The sequence below is a fragment of the Syngnathoides biaculeatus genome, chromosome 2, assembly GCF_019802595.1.
Source record: "Syngnathoides biaculeatus isolate LvHL_M chromosome 2, ASM1980259v1, whole genome shotgun sequence".
Lineage (NCBI taxonomy): Eukaryota > Metazoa > Chordata > Actinopteri > Syngnathiformes > Syngnathidae > Syngnathoides > Syngnathoides biaculeatus.
This window is the reverse complement of record NC_084641.1, coordinates 22,782,683-22,796,919: the sequence shown is the minus strand read 5'-3', so window position 1 is coordinate 22,796,919 and position 14,237 is coordinate 22,782,683. Positions and strand designations below refer to the sequence as shown.

At 41.3% G+C, this 14,237-nt stretch overlaps 1 protein-coding gene and 1 long non-coding RNA gene across 3 annotated transcripts in view; one reads left to right on the top strand and one right to left on the bottom strand.

Moving 5' to 3' along the window:
• skia (v-ski avian sarcoma viral oncogene homolog a) overlaps positions 1–6,188 on the top strand; it is an 84,071-nt gene extending 77,883 nt beyond the window's left edge. The window contains exons 6-7 of the mRNA XM_061841458.1: positions 1,914–2,144; positions 3,534–6,188. Of these exons, the coding sequence (XP_061697442.1) occupies positions 1,914–2,144; positions 3,534–3,728 (426 nt within the window). The 3' untranslated portion in view covers positions 3,729–6,188. The remainder of the gene's footprint in view (positions 1–1,913; positions 2,145–3,533) is intronic.
• The window catches only part of LOC133512135 (uncharacterized), a 145,758-nt gene that overhangs the window by 60,742 nt on the left and 70,779 nt on the right, over positions 1–14,237 (bottom strand). The window contains exon 4 of one of the 2 annotated variants that reach the window (XR_009798107.1): positions 3,862–3,914. The exons of the other annotated variant lie outside the window; for it this stretch is intronic. This is a non-coding gene — a long non-coding RNA (uncharacterized LOC133512135). Of the gene's footprint in view, positions 1–3,861; positions 3,915–14,237 lie in introns of those variants that run through there. 2 annotated transcript variants of the gene reach the window in all.

Below are 14,237 nucleotides of genomic sequence, written 5' to 3'. Positions count from 1 at the left end.
GAAATAAACCATTAAAACTGTTAGTGAAGCATAGCAAAATGAAAGGGGTGAATGAATACAAACAACCTTTACTCCTCCTACCAGGTGCAAAGTCACATCTAGCATCAACAATAAAGTCATTCTTAGCAACTATTTACAATACCGCACGGTTTGCTGGGAATCTTGCTGTCAACTTCCAGCGATGCTACATTTAAATGTAGTGTTAAGGAGGCTGCAGTAATTTATTATTTAAGGAAATGTTTGAATATTGATTATTTTGTACATATTTGAATGTTGTGCTATTTGAAAAGTTTAGATCATGTGATTTGTGCATCCGGAGTCACGTGTGAGCCTCGAGAAGCCGAATATTTAGCACAGTCAGAAGTCTGAGGATAACGTCTGAGCAGCATAGTGAATTTGTTCGTTGACCTCCACGTCGTATAATTCAAATACATGTGCATGGAAATGTATTATTTTGATTGGCTGTTCTCCGTTTTACTGGATTCTTAGCGGTTTGTTGGTGTTTGATGTGATTTTTGTTAGCAAAACTTGTTTACCGTGTGGCACTCTCTAAGTTAGCATCAGTCCGCTATGTAGTGCACGAGGTATATCTGAGTGTCAAAAGACAGTAAGTGCGTCAATCGCAAGGGCTCTGTTGGCTGTTGAAATGTTGCTGGCTTAAGAGTGTTTTGACAAATCTACTTTGTAAAGTATACCGATACATGTTTATCCACACATGCACCCGCCTGTTGGTCCTTTTTCTTGTCCTTAGTAGGCAACCACACCCACACAGTAACTGTACAGACATATGCACGAAGAAATAAGCATATTGAGAGGGGAGAAAAATGGAGGAAAAGTCACTCATTTGGCCTCAAGTGGTGTTTGGCAACACATTCAGATGACAACTTGCTTGGTCGAAACCAGTGAGAAAGGAGATTAACTTCATGTATACGTAGTTTACTCAAGTGCTTCGACTTGGTTCTTTACACACAACCCCGAACATCCAACAGCAAAATTGTGGAAAATAATGAATGGCTATTAACGCTAAGGAATCACTAGCCACAGTGGCTGGTGAGCCAAAAAAAAAAAAAAAAAAGTCTATGTCAATCCGTGATTACACATGATTATCACTGCCTGCAAAGCTTAGCATGAGTTGGCAAGTGATAACAATGAGAGCGGATGTTGCTGCAAAAGGAAAGGCCAGACTTCCATTTTTATATTTGGTCTTGGACCGGGAACAATAAAATGCTGTTGAAAGTGTGTGCATGAGAGAGAGAGTGTGTGTGTGTGTGTGTGTAGCACAAAAATAAATCTTGAGCAACCCAAAGCTTCTCCAGTGCAGCGACATTCCACTCTCTGTATCCGTGCTCTGAGGAGGCGGCAAGAGAAAGCACAACCTACAGCAACAACGCAAAGCAGCCAACATGCTGCAGGCTGAATGAAGTGTGGTCTTAGGTGAAACAACCACCATTCCTGCGAGGTTTAGCTGAACCAACACGACATCTTGAACTGGGAAGTGTTGAAAGTAGGGTCTCATGTGAAGCCTGTATCGAGTAAAGGGCGTGATAGGGATCGCCTCTTTTTCTTGGAACCAACAAAACTTGATGACAGACATGTTTGTCTGAACAGCAAAGTTCCCATGAGTAGGCTACAGTTACTACTTAAACACACAGACACACGTGCTTTTAGTAATGTAGAGGAAGGAAATCCCTTCAGTTAGTCTCCACATTGCCCTAAACCCTGAGGTTTTGAAAGCAAACACTGACACTGTAGCTTACTGGCTATCTTTAGTAAACAGTTAGGCATCACATTTATAAATCCAGTCTTCACAATAAAAGAAAATAAGTGGTGAATTACATAACCCAAGAGAGTCCCCTACTTTGCATAGCAACAACTCCAACAAAATGTCTCTTTTTTTTTTTTTTTTTTCCCAGGAGCTGGAGTTCTTGCGGGTTGCAAAGAAAGAGAAGTTGCGGGAGGCGACTGAGGCCAAGCGCAATTTGAGGAAGGAAATAGAGCGCCTGCGAGCCGAGAGCGAGAAGAAGATGAAGGAAGCCAACGAGTCGCGGATCCGTCTGAAGCGGGAGCTCGAGCAGGCCCGACAGCTGAGGGTCTGCGATAAAGGCTGCGAGGCCGGACGTCTGCGGGCAAAGTACTCTGCACAGGTCAGTTGGACTTTTGAGTCAAAACCCTTTTTAACTGCTCTTGTTGTCCTGACTACACATCTGATACTCGCAGGACATATAATGTAGACTTTTTAGGGGCTGGAAGTCCTCATGCTTGTGAAACATACACCTGTGCGGTACTTGCAGTGGTTGAGGGTTTCTATCTTAAGCCCTTTCAAGGTCCCCAGAGAAGGAAAGAAAAAAAAGAAAAATACATGTTCAGTTTCCCCGGTCAAAAATAAATGTGTGCCGCCCTAAATGCAGAGACCTGAGTTCAATCCCCCGTCGGGAAGGAAACAGGAAGAGATGTCGACTTCCCCCAAGCATCATGGGAAATGCAGATTAGACAAAACAAGAGGGAGGTTGTGCTTTCAAGCTGTGTCTGCTTCCCTGTAGAAACTGTAATATTTGAGAGGCTGTCTTCAAAAGGGAAGGCAGCAGACATTGGGAAAAAAAAGCAATTAGAAGCATTTTCAACTGTTAAATCTGGTTTAAAACTAACCAGACACGTGTTCGGATTACACCAAAAATGAAGATGAGTAGCAAAGAACGGACTAATTGCCATACAGACATTTTCAATTTATCCCACGTTTCTTCCAAGTAGTACAACATACTTTGGTTTGCCATGTTATGATGCAGTAAATTGAGATTTGGACGCAATAAATTTAGACTGGAATTTTCGTGGACTGCATGGCGACAGCTGGATCAGCTTCACATACAAGTGGCACATGATAGCAGCCCCACACCAATTGTAACTCACCAGTGAAATTCAAGAGCAGTTCCGGGTGCTGACAGTACTTGCAAACGAGTGGCACAACTGACATATCTTCCTAAAAATCTTCCCATTTGCTTTCATTCCCATTTCTATTATCCACATTGAAGCGGCAATTCTCAATCAATCACTGCAGATTAGCATTTTTCGCTTGACCCTACAACACCACTGGGACTAAGAGCCCCTCACTTCACATTAAATATTGAGATCATTTACGCACAAAAGGAAAGCATGAAAAATGCACGCTGAAACGAATAAAAGCCAATTCTGCCTCAGTCGTTCAGTTTTTCTCCTGTAGTATGTCGTGTCTTTCTGTCTCCTCTTTATTTTTCCCCATCTATCTGATTTGGTCTTCCTGCCTTGCTTGTTTAATCACACCCCCCCACCCCCCAAAGTCTCCCCCAACCCCTAAACTCACTGCATCTGTCTCTCTTGCCTCGTCTGTTGTGTCTCATGTCATCCATCTATCCTGTCTCGTCTCATTTTGTCTGTTTCTTTCCCTCGCCTGTCCATCTGTTTGTCTCCAGGGGGAAAAGGGGTCAGTAATTGGATCATTGCTCTCACAGTCAGAAATGCTCTGGTGTATGATTTCACCCGAGTCCCGGGATGTTTTCCAGATCGAAGACCTCCAGATGAAGCTGCAGCATGCCGAGGCTGACCGTGAGCAGCTCAGAGCCGACTTACTGCACGAGCGGGAGGCCAGGGAGCACTTGGAGAAGGTGGTGAAGGACCTGCAGCAGCAACTTTGGCCCAAATCCAGCAGCAGCGAAGACTTGACAGCCAAGGAGAAGGACATGCCATCAAAAAAGTAACCCGGTAGCCAATCCCCTCAACTCCCTTCCATCCCCACCTCCAGTGCAGAGATCCCCTACAACCTCCCACACGGTCGAGACCACGATACACACCAGTGTTCTTCACGATTGCCCTTGAGTATGCCGTATAACAGCGGCCTGCGGGATTTGGGTCCTCATCCACATCCGAGAAAAGCAAACGGTCATCTGAAGAGAAAAAAAACGGTTGCACTGCTGCAACGAGGAAGCCTGTCACTGGAAAGCTGACTCTCACCTTCATCCTTGCAGACATGAAAAGTAGATCACAAGAGCAGAAATGTCGGTGTGCCTGTCTCTGATAAGACAAGTTGGACAGTCTGTGGTGAGAATGCTGAAAGGTGATGGTATGATATTCGTCATAGAGCAGAAGCATCCACGTTTGTCCCTCGGCGCAATGAGGATGGAACATTTTGAAGACACGATAAGCTACATAGACTTTGTAAAGAAACACATTCAAATAAATCTGAAGACGAACAATACAAACAAACTATCCACATGTGCCGCCATGTCTTTTTTTTTAATGCTTGCTTTTAGGGGAGCCATCGCAGCCAACACCCAGGAAAAAAATGAAAATTTCATCTAGGATTTCTTCAAGCAATGAGCACAATCTCTTGCAAATTGATGTCATCGAAACTTGGATTTTTTTTGAGGGGGAGGTGGGGAAACTGCTCCAGAAGTGAGCACTTGATTCCGAATTAAAAGTCTTCATTAAAGTCCACCATCATTCTTTGTTCCAATGTTGCTCACACTAAGTCCAATGAACACGGGTCACCATCCATATTTGCGTCGAAGCGTTTGGGTCAAAACCCAGCGGTGCCGAATCTTCTAAAGATACAAAATTCCGCATGTGAGCGTGGCCTTGTTTCCCTGATCTCAGTCTACAGGAGTGAAGAGGCTGCCATTTATTTTACTTTTAATTAATCCGCATATAATAGCTATATGACTGTATGAGGCACCATCGGCAAGAACCAGAAATGTTCATGTTAATTAAATTAAGGTATGTAAATATATATATTTTTCAGAGTTAAGGAAAATGAATGGCACTTTGTCCGAACAAAAAACTGTTTTTATGCATCGTACTTTCACTTTTGTCTTCTATTTTGTTTTGGAAAACATCATCTTATCCACCAACGCTACCGTATAAATCCAATTAACATTTTGTTGCTTATATTCATTCTCTATTAAATATTGTTCTGTTTACTTAAGGCAACGTATTGTAAATAAACCGAAAGGAAAAACAAGGCTCTATCTGTTACTGCCTGATGTAGTCTGGGATTGATGGAAACAAATCGAGTTGGCTCAAACATACGAACGGATGACAAATAAAAAGAGGGGAAGGTGAATGAAGGGCGGCTAATACATGGTGACAATTAGTTTTAGGTGTTTGAAAATGATGTCATAGTTCGTGGCCTTCAAAGTCGCAATATCTCATCGCTTGACTTTGATGGGATTTATTGGAGAATTTCCACCTTTGGATAAGGAAATCTATTTTGATAGAAGTAATGCAAACAATATGGCAGCACTGCGTGGATCCCTCCCTCCCCCACGCCCCCATTAATTTTTCCAGTATGTATATAAATGGGGGATTTCTAAAAAAAAAAAAAAAAAGTCTGCACAAAGAATCACTGTTGGATTTTTTTTTTTTTACTAAACTAAAACAAACAAACAAAAAAAAAAGCGACATTTGCCAGAAGATGCCTACACAGTGGGTACAATGCAATCAGAATGTACATGATGTTAACGCTATTTTTTCCTGTGATTGTTAATGTTTTACATGTGGAGATGTATTGTTGCTTGTCTCTTATGTTCTCCCTTTTTTTTTTTGAAGAAGAAGAAAACTCATATTTTTCTTTATGCATGAAACTGAGAACGTTTGCCATTCATATCGTCAAATATTGGGCATTTACAGTATACCGTTCATATAAGGGGTTTATTGTGTTATGCAATTTGAAGCAATTTGTCTTATCCAAGAGGAGGAAATGATAACTAAAAGCAACAAGCTGTATACATACGTGCATAAAACAAACAAGCAAAATTAAAAAAAAGTATATATATATATATATATATATATATATATATATATATATATATCTCAAATGCAATGCTGGACAACCTCAAGTGCCTGACACTGGCGAAAGGTTTCCAGAAGAGGAAAAGCTGAAGAAGAAGCTGTTTAGAGGGAGACAACTACTTTATTAAAAAAAAATTAAAAAATACAGATAAAGTCTCTCCCTTACTCAGCAGCTCTCTTTAAAAAAGAAATAAATAAAAAAAAATCAGCAATCCAAGTACAACAAGTTTACGTTTCTTTTTCAACGCAGAGCGCAATTTAACAATCACGATTAACACGTAAAGCTTTTTTTCCCAAGAGTGCGTGCTTTTTATTCCTCATTTGAAATCAATGACGTGCATGCGCGAACACTTTTGTAGATGACCTTTTGCTGGGGGGTTCGGGGGTTGGTGGGCGGGTGGGTGGGGGGGGCGCACTTGATTCTGTAAGTAGTTGCTAAAGGGCTGTACATAAAGAGTTTTACGCGTTTAATCCAAGTTTGTGGACATGCGGTCCCAAGGCATGCATGTTGAGGATGCTAATGAGGACTTTGTTGTTGTTACTATTATTAAAAGGCCTGCTCAAATCCAACTGAGGCTCCCTCTCGTCGGCCACTTTGGCACACCTACGAATTGGTACATTTTGTAGTTGTTTTTACACCTTAAAAAGTTGATTGCCCGTGTGTGGTTTTATTCATGCACCGTTTTCTATGAAGCGAGGGAGACGATAATGACATCGGCCCTTCGTTCTCCCATGCAAAACGAGCTAAACTGTCTTATTCTCGGAAGGAATTTGCTAGAATAGCAATAACAATCCATATTAACGAGCAAGTACTTGCCAGTGTGACGATTTGAATTCGGGATTGACAAAATGTAAATATTTTTTTTCCATTAACAATATTGTATAATATATGTACATGGTGTTTCCTTTTTCAAAATGAAATCTTTTCTTACAATAGATGTCTTGATTTACTGTTTTTTTAATTTCTGTTTGGAAATGTTTCAAAAACAGTTCATGCAGTGCGAAAGAGACTCTTCCCCACATGAGTTCATTCAATGCTATTGTTTTTTTTGTTTTTGTTTTTACTGTAGTCTTTGTATTTTTTTTTTTTTTTACTAATTCATTTATTTTTCACTGTATGTTCACTATCACTTAGCAGAACTCTGTCTCTCCAACTTACAGACACACACACACACACACACACACACACACACACACACACACACCACACACACACACACACACACACACACACACAAACGAACATCTGAAAGATTGTTTCCCCCCTCCCATCGTTCTCGTGTATCTGTTTAGCCCTGTGCTGCTGCTAATGCTATATGAAACTTCTAGAACTATTTTTTATGTAAGAGGCAAAACGGAAGCTTTCCCATTTCTAAATGCCACATATGCAGTACGAAAAGCTTTGGCCACTCATGTGATCCCTTCGTTTCTCCTCATCTTATCCCAACAGCGCCCCTCTCGCACACCGACAATATTGTAAAGGACTATGAGATTATGTTTGAAAAAAAAAAATGCAATGCTTTTACTGTATACTGCAGTGACTGAATGTACAGTATATAGATGCATTACCAGAAATAAAGTTGTTTGTCCAGATTGAATGGCTCGGTTTCTTTACCGCCTATGTGGTGAAGCCCTTCGACAATCAATATCGTGCAGACATTGCGCACAAAGCGATTGGACCCCTAATTCCGCTTGCTGATGAACGCAGTTGAGCTTGCAAGAAAATAAGGATGAATAGGAAACTTTTCCTCTCACGTTAAAATACACATCTCAGTTGTACATACTTTCTCTGGTTGAGTTTCTGCCGCTTGGACCTCCACACATTCTACGTACTCTGAGAAGGATTCTTCCGCAGCTCTGTAGTTAGCGTCTCCTTCATATTGCGTACTTCTTCAAAACATGCCCACTCATTAGAAAAGAGGAAGTCAGATCAAATGAGCGGCAATCAGTCACTCACATTTGAAAAATGTACGGGTGTGGTCAGTCATGCCCGCAGATATAAAGTTACGAGTGTGGTCCACCAGTCATGCCCGCAGATATTAAGTTGCGGGTGTGTGTTCTGTTTGTAATTACGAGTGTACCCCTTTAAGAGCGGAGTGGGGGCGGTGTCAGGGAAACTAGGAAGTAGAAGTAAGCTGAGAAGCAGCTGTGGTTCATTGTGCTGGATCGGTTTTCATGTGCACTGGGAGTGTGCGATAAGTGCGCAATTGTGCAGTGGCGGAGCTTAGAGGGAACATTGGTCAAGACTACACAAAATAATAATACGTCTTTTAATATCAATGTATTTCTACTCGGAACAAATTTTATGCGCATGATTTTTCGTACTCAAATGTGCAGATTTGCGATGGCATGCGGGCGCATACGCGCCCCTCAAATCACAGTGACTGACGGCAATGTTCTTCTGAGGCAGGTACTGTCTGATGCTTATGGCTGTGGGTTTCATTCATTTCTGATTTTTGTTCTCTGTACATAGATTAGATTGCAAGAGGAATGTTGTTTGTCTTAGAAGAGATTTTGCCTTTGATCTGAGCAGGCTTCATCAGTTCATGCAACAAGGTTTGGTTACCAGTTTTGCGTGGAAAATGCAACTATTTACTACGTTGGCTAGTGCATCCTAACTAACGGATGTTTCCAACATTTTGGTAGCCTTATTTAGCTACATGAGAGTCAAAATGCAAATATATAAAAGTGAATCAACATTCCTATGACAGTTATTCAAATCTGACTTCTCTTTTAGAAAATAGTGCAAAACGGAATTGCAATTTACAAGTGTCATCATCGGTAGAATCTTGCATAGAGGTCTTGGACGTGATGTCACAGTTTTCACAGCGCCATATTGCCGGTCAAACATAGCTGCTCTGCAGTGCGGGAGCAGTGGAACTGGAGCAAATTTTTCAAATTGCCTGAGACTTGTTGTGCTGTCGATTGTTACAATAGACGACACAGTTCTTAAAAGATATCATCCTATAGAATACCAGCTGAAAAGATGAGAAAAGATTAATGGATTTCGGCAATTAAATGGGATGGATTCATTTCAGGTAGGAATTATTCCTCTCAATCTCAAATAACCAAGAAATATTTATAATGCCAAGTTGATTTTGAGAACAATGCGTATTAAAAAAAAATAAAATAGGTTAACGTGTGGCCGCAATACCCTTCGGTGTACAGAGGAGAATTTTTTTTCCCCAATCATAGTTAATGAATGCGAGTTTGTGTAAAACCAGGGGTCCTTTATGTAATTATTGGTATTTGTATTGAAAAAAATCTGAGTGGCTCTATCACTATGTTTGATTTATTCATGATTGAGAACAGATACAGCAACAAAGTATTTGTATGCGTCCAGACTTTTATAGGCTTACAAACTTTTCTGTGTAAATCTCAATGACTTACTCACCAGATCCATGTGTCGATCCAGTTGTCCAAGACAAGCAGAAGCGAATTAACAGTCCAATTTCTTATCGGCGAAAACATCGACTTCGGCATTAAATATAGGTCCTCTATGCAAAGTGTCTCTCATTTTTCCACGTACCTTCGTGTATTATGACCTTCTAAATGTTTAACGGTATTGGACAAAACTCTGGGCGTCGTGCTATAAGACATTTTCATTTCACCTCAACGAAATTAACTTGCAACAATGCTTTGTTTGACTGGTAATATGGCGAGTCACGTGATTTGATGACGTAGGTGCACGAGCTGTATATTGCGCAAGTTAGTGTAATACCATGATGTTCTGTGGTTTCTTAGAACTATGTTTCAATACTATTACATTATTATATATTACTATACATTGGTCTGAGTCTGAAAACGCTGCAGTCCAATGTCACTTGCCAGAGTATCACGACAAGATGACACTAGATTTCATCTAAAAATATGATTTTAGGGCATGTGCGGGAGAAAGCGCCGTAATTACTGTACTCAGACACAAAAAAAGAAGAGCTACGCAAGCACTTAACTAGAAAGGAATTTACACTAGCTGTCATGTTCACGCCAACGCAGCCTGACAGCATTTCATGTAAACACTCATTAGCGCGTAGACGCGCACACACACACACACACACACACACACACACACATACGTTACAAGTTATTATCATGCCTTCTTCCAATCAAGCGTGACGTGGTCTGATAAATGCAGGATTTTCAATGAGGACAACACTAAATTAAAGCCTTCCAGATGAAACTGAACTGTAAAAATTCAGCTAAAACACTGAATAAAATATTAATACTAGGTACTTGTTTCTGAGGAACTCTTCTACAGCAGGAGTTGCAGTCTCTGTACGACAATTTGAACAGGTGGACAGGTCCGAGGAATAAAAGTCCCCCCCGGTTTCCCTGAGTCTACAAACAATATCGCATTACAACAGCAATATTGCAGGGGGAGGAAGCTGTTTTTCTCCATAGAGAGGAATATAAAATACCCTCAGGCGACATCCACACCTGCAAAACACTGTGACAACAGGTGGGCCCTAAAGAAATATTGTACTCCCCCCCCCACCCCCCCTATTTGATTTTTTTTTTTTTTTTTGGCTTGAAAATTTCAGCTGCACCTGGGATATCACTTCAACGCTAATGATTCTGGTGCTTGTAATTGTATCAGCAATTATAATGCTATACTAATCGGTCGTTTTAATAGTGTTAGGTCTACTAAATTATTTGTCGCAGATGTAACGCTGCAGCCTTAATGGGACAGGAAGTTGGACCACAAAATGAGAGGTACTGTAAATCCATCCATCCATTTTCTTTGCCGCTTATCCTCACGAGGGTTGCAGGGAGTGCTGGAGACGGGGTACACCCTGCACTGGTTGCCAGCCAATCACAGGGCACATGGAGAAAGACAACAGTTGCACTTACAGTCACACCTAGTGGCAATTTAGAGTGTCCAATTAATGTTGCATGTTTTTGGGATGTGGGAGGAAACCGGAGTGCCCGGAGAAATCCCACACAGAAACGGAGAGAACACGCTAACTCCACACAGGCGGGGCCGGGATCGAACCCGGGTCCTCAGAACTGTGAGGCCAACATTTTACCAGCTGATCCACCGTGCCGTCGGTACTGTAAATATGGCAGTTTAAATCATGGTCTTTTTAGTTTTTCTTTTCTTAAAAAAAAAACAAAGCTTGTGACCCTTGTGAGGATAAGCACCTCATAAAATGGGCGCTGCACACATCACCTGACCTTTCATATTGGTACATTCAATGAATACTTTTCATAATGTACATACTGCAGTTAATTCATCTTTTATATTGCAGTTATTATTTGTACTGTTTTTTTGTCGCACTGAGGTACCCTTGAGATTCATAATTTCCGTCCTCTGTATGTCCTACACATGTTGAAGTATTGTCAATAACAGTACATCGAAATCTTGTAATCCACTGCAGCCTGGTTTTTCCTGGAAGGGGGCAATCCCTCCATCTCTGGTCCCTTCTCAACATTTGTTTTTTCAACTCCAAAATGGAGTTTTGAGTTTTTCCTTGCCCGTTTGCAGGGTTTAGATTATTTTAGACCAGATGACAAACACACCACCGCATCTTTTGACACAAGAACATAACTATATTTTTTTGTTGTTTGTTGATTTGTAAATTACAAAACACTGACCTGCGATTGGCTGGCAACCAGTTCAGGGTGTGCCCCGCCTCCTTCCTGTCGACAGCTGGGATCAGCACCAGCACTCCCCATGACCCTTGTGAGGATAAGCGGCTAAGAAAATGGATGGATTAGAAAACAATTCCAGACTTAAAAAAAGATAAAACAGGTCAGATGATCCACTGTTGATCAACCAGCTAAAACAGTTCAACCTTTTTTCCATTCATCCGTTTCCTTAGCCGCTTATCCTCACAAGGGTCGTCGCGGCGGGAGTGCGGGAGCCTATCCCATTGGTCATAGGGGATGAGGCGGGGTTTCACCCTGAACTGGTTGCCAGCCAATCGCAGGGCTCATGGAGACAAACAGCCGCAGTCAAAATCTCACCTAGGGGCAATTTAGAGTGTACAGTTGCAGTCGTAACAGACAACAGTTCAACCTTTTTTCATTTCAAATAAAATCTTATGGGCTTTTTCATGTCAATTTGCAATCATCTCAGGCAGCGTTCATCCCAAGCACGCGTGTTATCTTAAATATGTTCTATTTTTCTGTAAGGCCGATGCAGACCAAAAAGCGAACACTTCGCATGCATCTGATAATTCACGCCAACCCGAGAGCCAGCAGAGGGGGCCGAGCTGTCAGACAGCAGCAGAACTGTGTACAGGTCTATTGACTGACCCAATTACAGTAGTCGCACGAGGAAGAACACCCCACAGTCAGCTCATTAGTCTCGAGAGTCTCTCAGCAGCTCTCAGTCTTCCTCAGCCTCCGCGTCTCCTGCTGTTTTATAATGTACAGTCAATTACAGAGTCATGTTTAATTCATGAATACATTTTTTTGCGCATTACAGCTGGATGGCGTGTTTTCTAATTTTTTGCCACATAGAGTATCGCTCCTTAGGTAGCACGTAATACACTTATATAGAAACTGTATAAGAAAATCCAACATTGCGCAATACTATAATATATGGGAGGCCTTGATTAAAAGCGTAGTACTTAACAGGGGTACAACTCCTTCCATATACATGAGGTACATAACATCTTTAAGGCCGTCTTCTCGGGGGTCGACACGACAAGCCCATCACATAATTTGTTTGGCACAATTTTTATGGTGTGGGTGGGAATTGGGGCACTGGCAAAGAATCGAACCTGCGGCACCTGCACAACAGGCAGCTACAAGTACCATGGCAGCTCCAGATCGCCCCCTATGTAGTGCATAAATACAGTATTCACGTTCTTAGACGCTTATCCTCAGAAGGGTCACGGTGAGGGTCGCGGGGAGTGCTGGAGCCTATCCCAGCTGTCAACGGGCAGTAGGCGGGTCACACACTGAACTGGTTGCCGACCAAATCGCAGTGCACAAAGACAAACAGCCCCACTTCCAATCACACCTAGGGGCAATTTAGAGTGTCCAATTAATGTTGCATGTTTTTGGGATGTGGGAGGAAACCGGAGCGCCCGGAGAAAATTTACGCAGGCACGGGGAGAACATGCAAACTCCACACAGGCGGGGCCGGGATTGAACCCGGGACCTCAGAACTGTGAAAGCCAACGCTTTACAGCTGAGCCACCGTGCCGCCCCAAATATTTATAACAAAATAAATACAATGAAATACAATACAATAAATAAAATGATTCGGTGAATGAATAAAATGAAATAAATACAATGAAATCCGTACATGATTTGTGGTGTGCGTTCGTTCGAGATGAAAACTACGCCTTCACCTCTCCATGACCTCTGAGCACATTTTTCAAGACCTTGACTGTGACTCCCTCGGGAGGGTCTCCAAATTGATTTTATTAATAGACTCTGACCCAATAAATTGTTATCATCGACATCCGAAGCTATCAAATTGAATGCCAGTATTAATTTCGTTTTAGCAACCTCGCTTTGTTTGCAAGAGTGTAGTACAATGTTTGTGTTACTTTAATCGCTATACGTTTCTGCAATGGGAATGAGGTCAAAGTTCTTCATGTGGCGACCAGCGTGGGATGGTTTATGATAACAAAGCTTTGAATGAAGCTGAAACTAAAACTATCAAGTCCCTTGTCTAAGTGGGACATATTTAATGCAGCGTAATTTATCAGAAGTATTTATTGCATTTCATGTATACGTATTTGAAAGTATTTGACATATAAGCAGTGAAGCTAGTCACATAATATTCACTTCAGTGGACAGCAATGCAAGCAAGCATGACAGAGAACATGCAAACTCTGCACAGGACGGCCGTAGCCTAGATTCAAACCAAGAACTTCAGAACTAAGAGGCAGACATGATAACCACTCGGGTGCTGTGCACCATCATATTTGAACTACATATTATTTCCGTTGCTTTATTGTCTTCAAATATGCTTTATCTGTGATAACATATTAGCTTGTTAAAAAAATACAATTAGAATGTAATAATAAAAATAAAAAAAGAATAAAAGGCTCTCTCTGCTGACCTAAGCACTATCAGAAGCATTGACCTACATTTTGTACTTATGTGAAATTGTAATAATTTATTTTCAAGACTCTATTATCTTCATTTCATGGCAAGTCCCCTGGCTGCTCAGCTTCCAGTGGTAAGTTAGATTTTTTTTTTTTTTTTTTAATTTCAATTAGGTTTCAGTTCATACTGTTCACGTTGCCATGACAATTTAATTTGTCCAGGTTCTTCAGAATGAGGAGGGCTGGCCCTTCATCTATACACACTACAAGTTTTATTTTCAACCGATATAATTTTAGATTCACTGAATTTTTGAGTTCAACATTAGACACAGCCATTGTGATTGGAATACAGACAGTGGTGGATTTTCGGATTTTGACTGAATCAGGGGAAATCAAGGCTCAAAGTTGGCC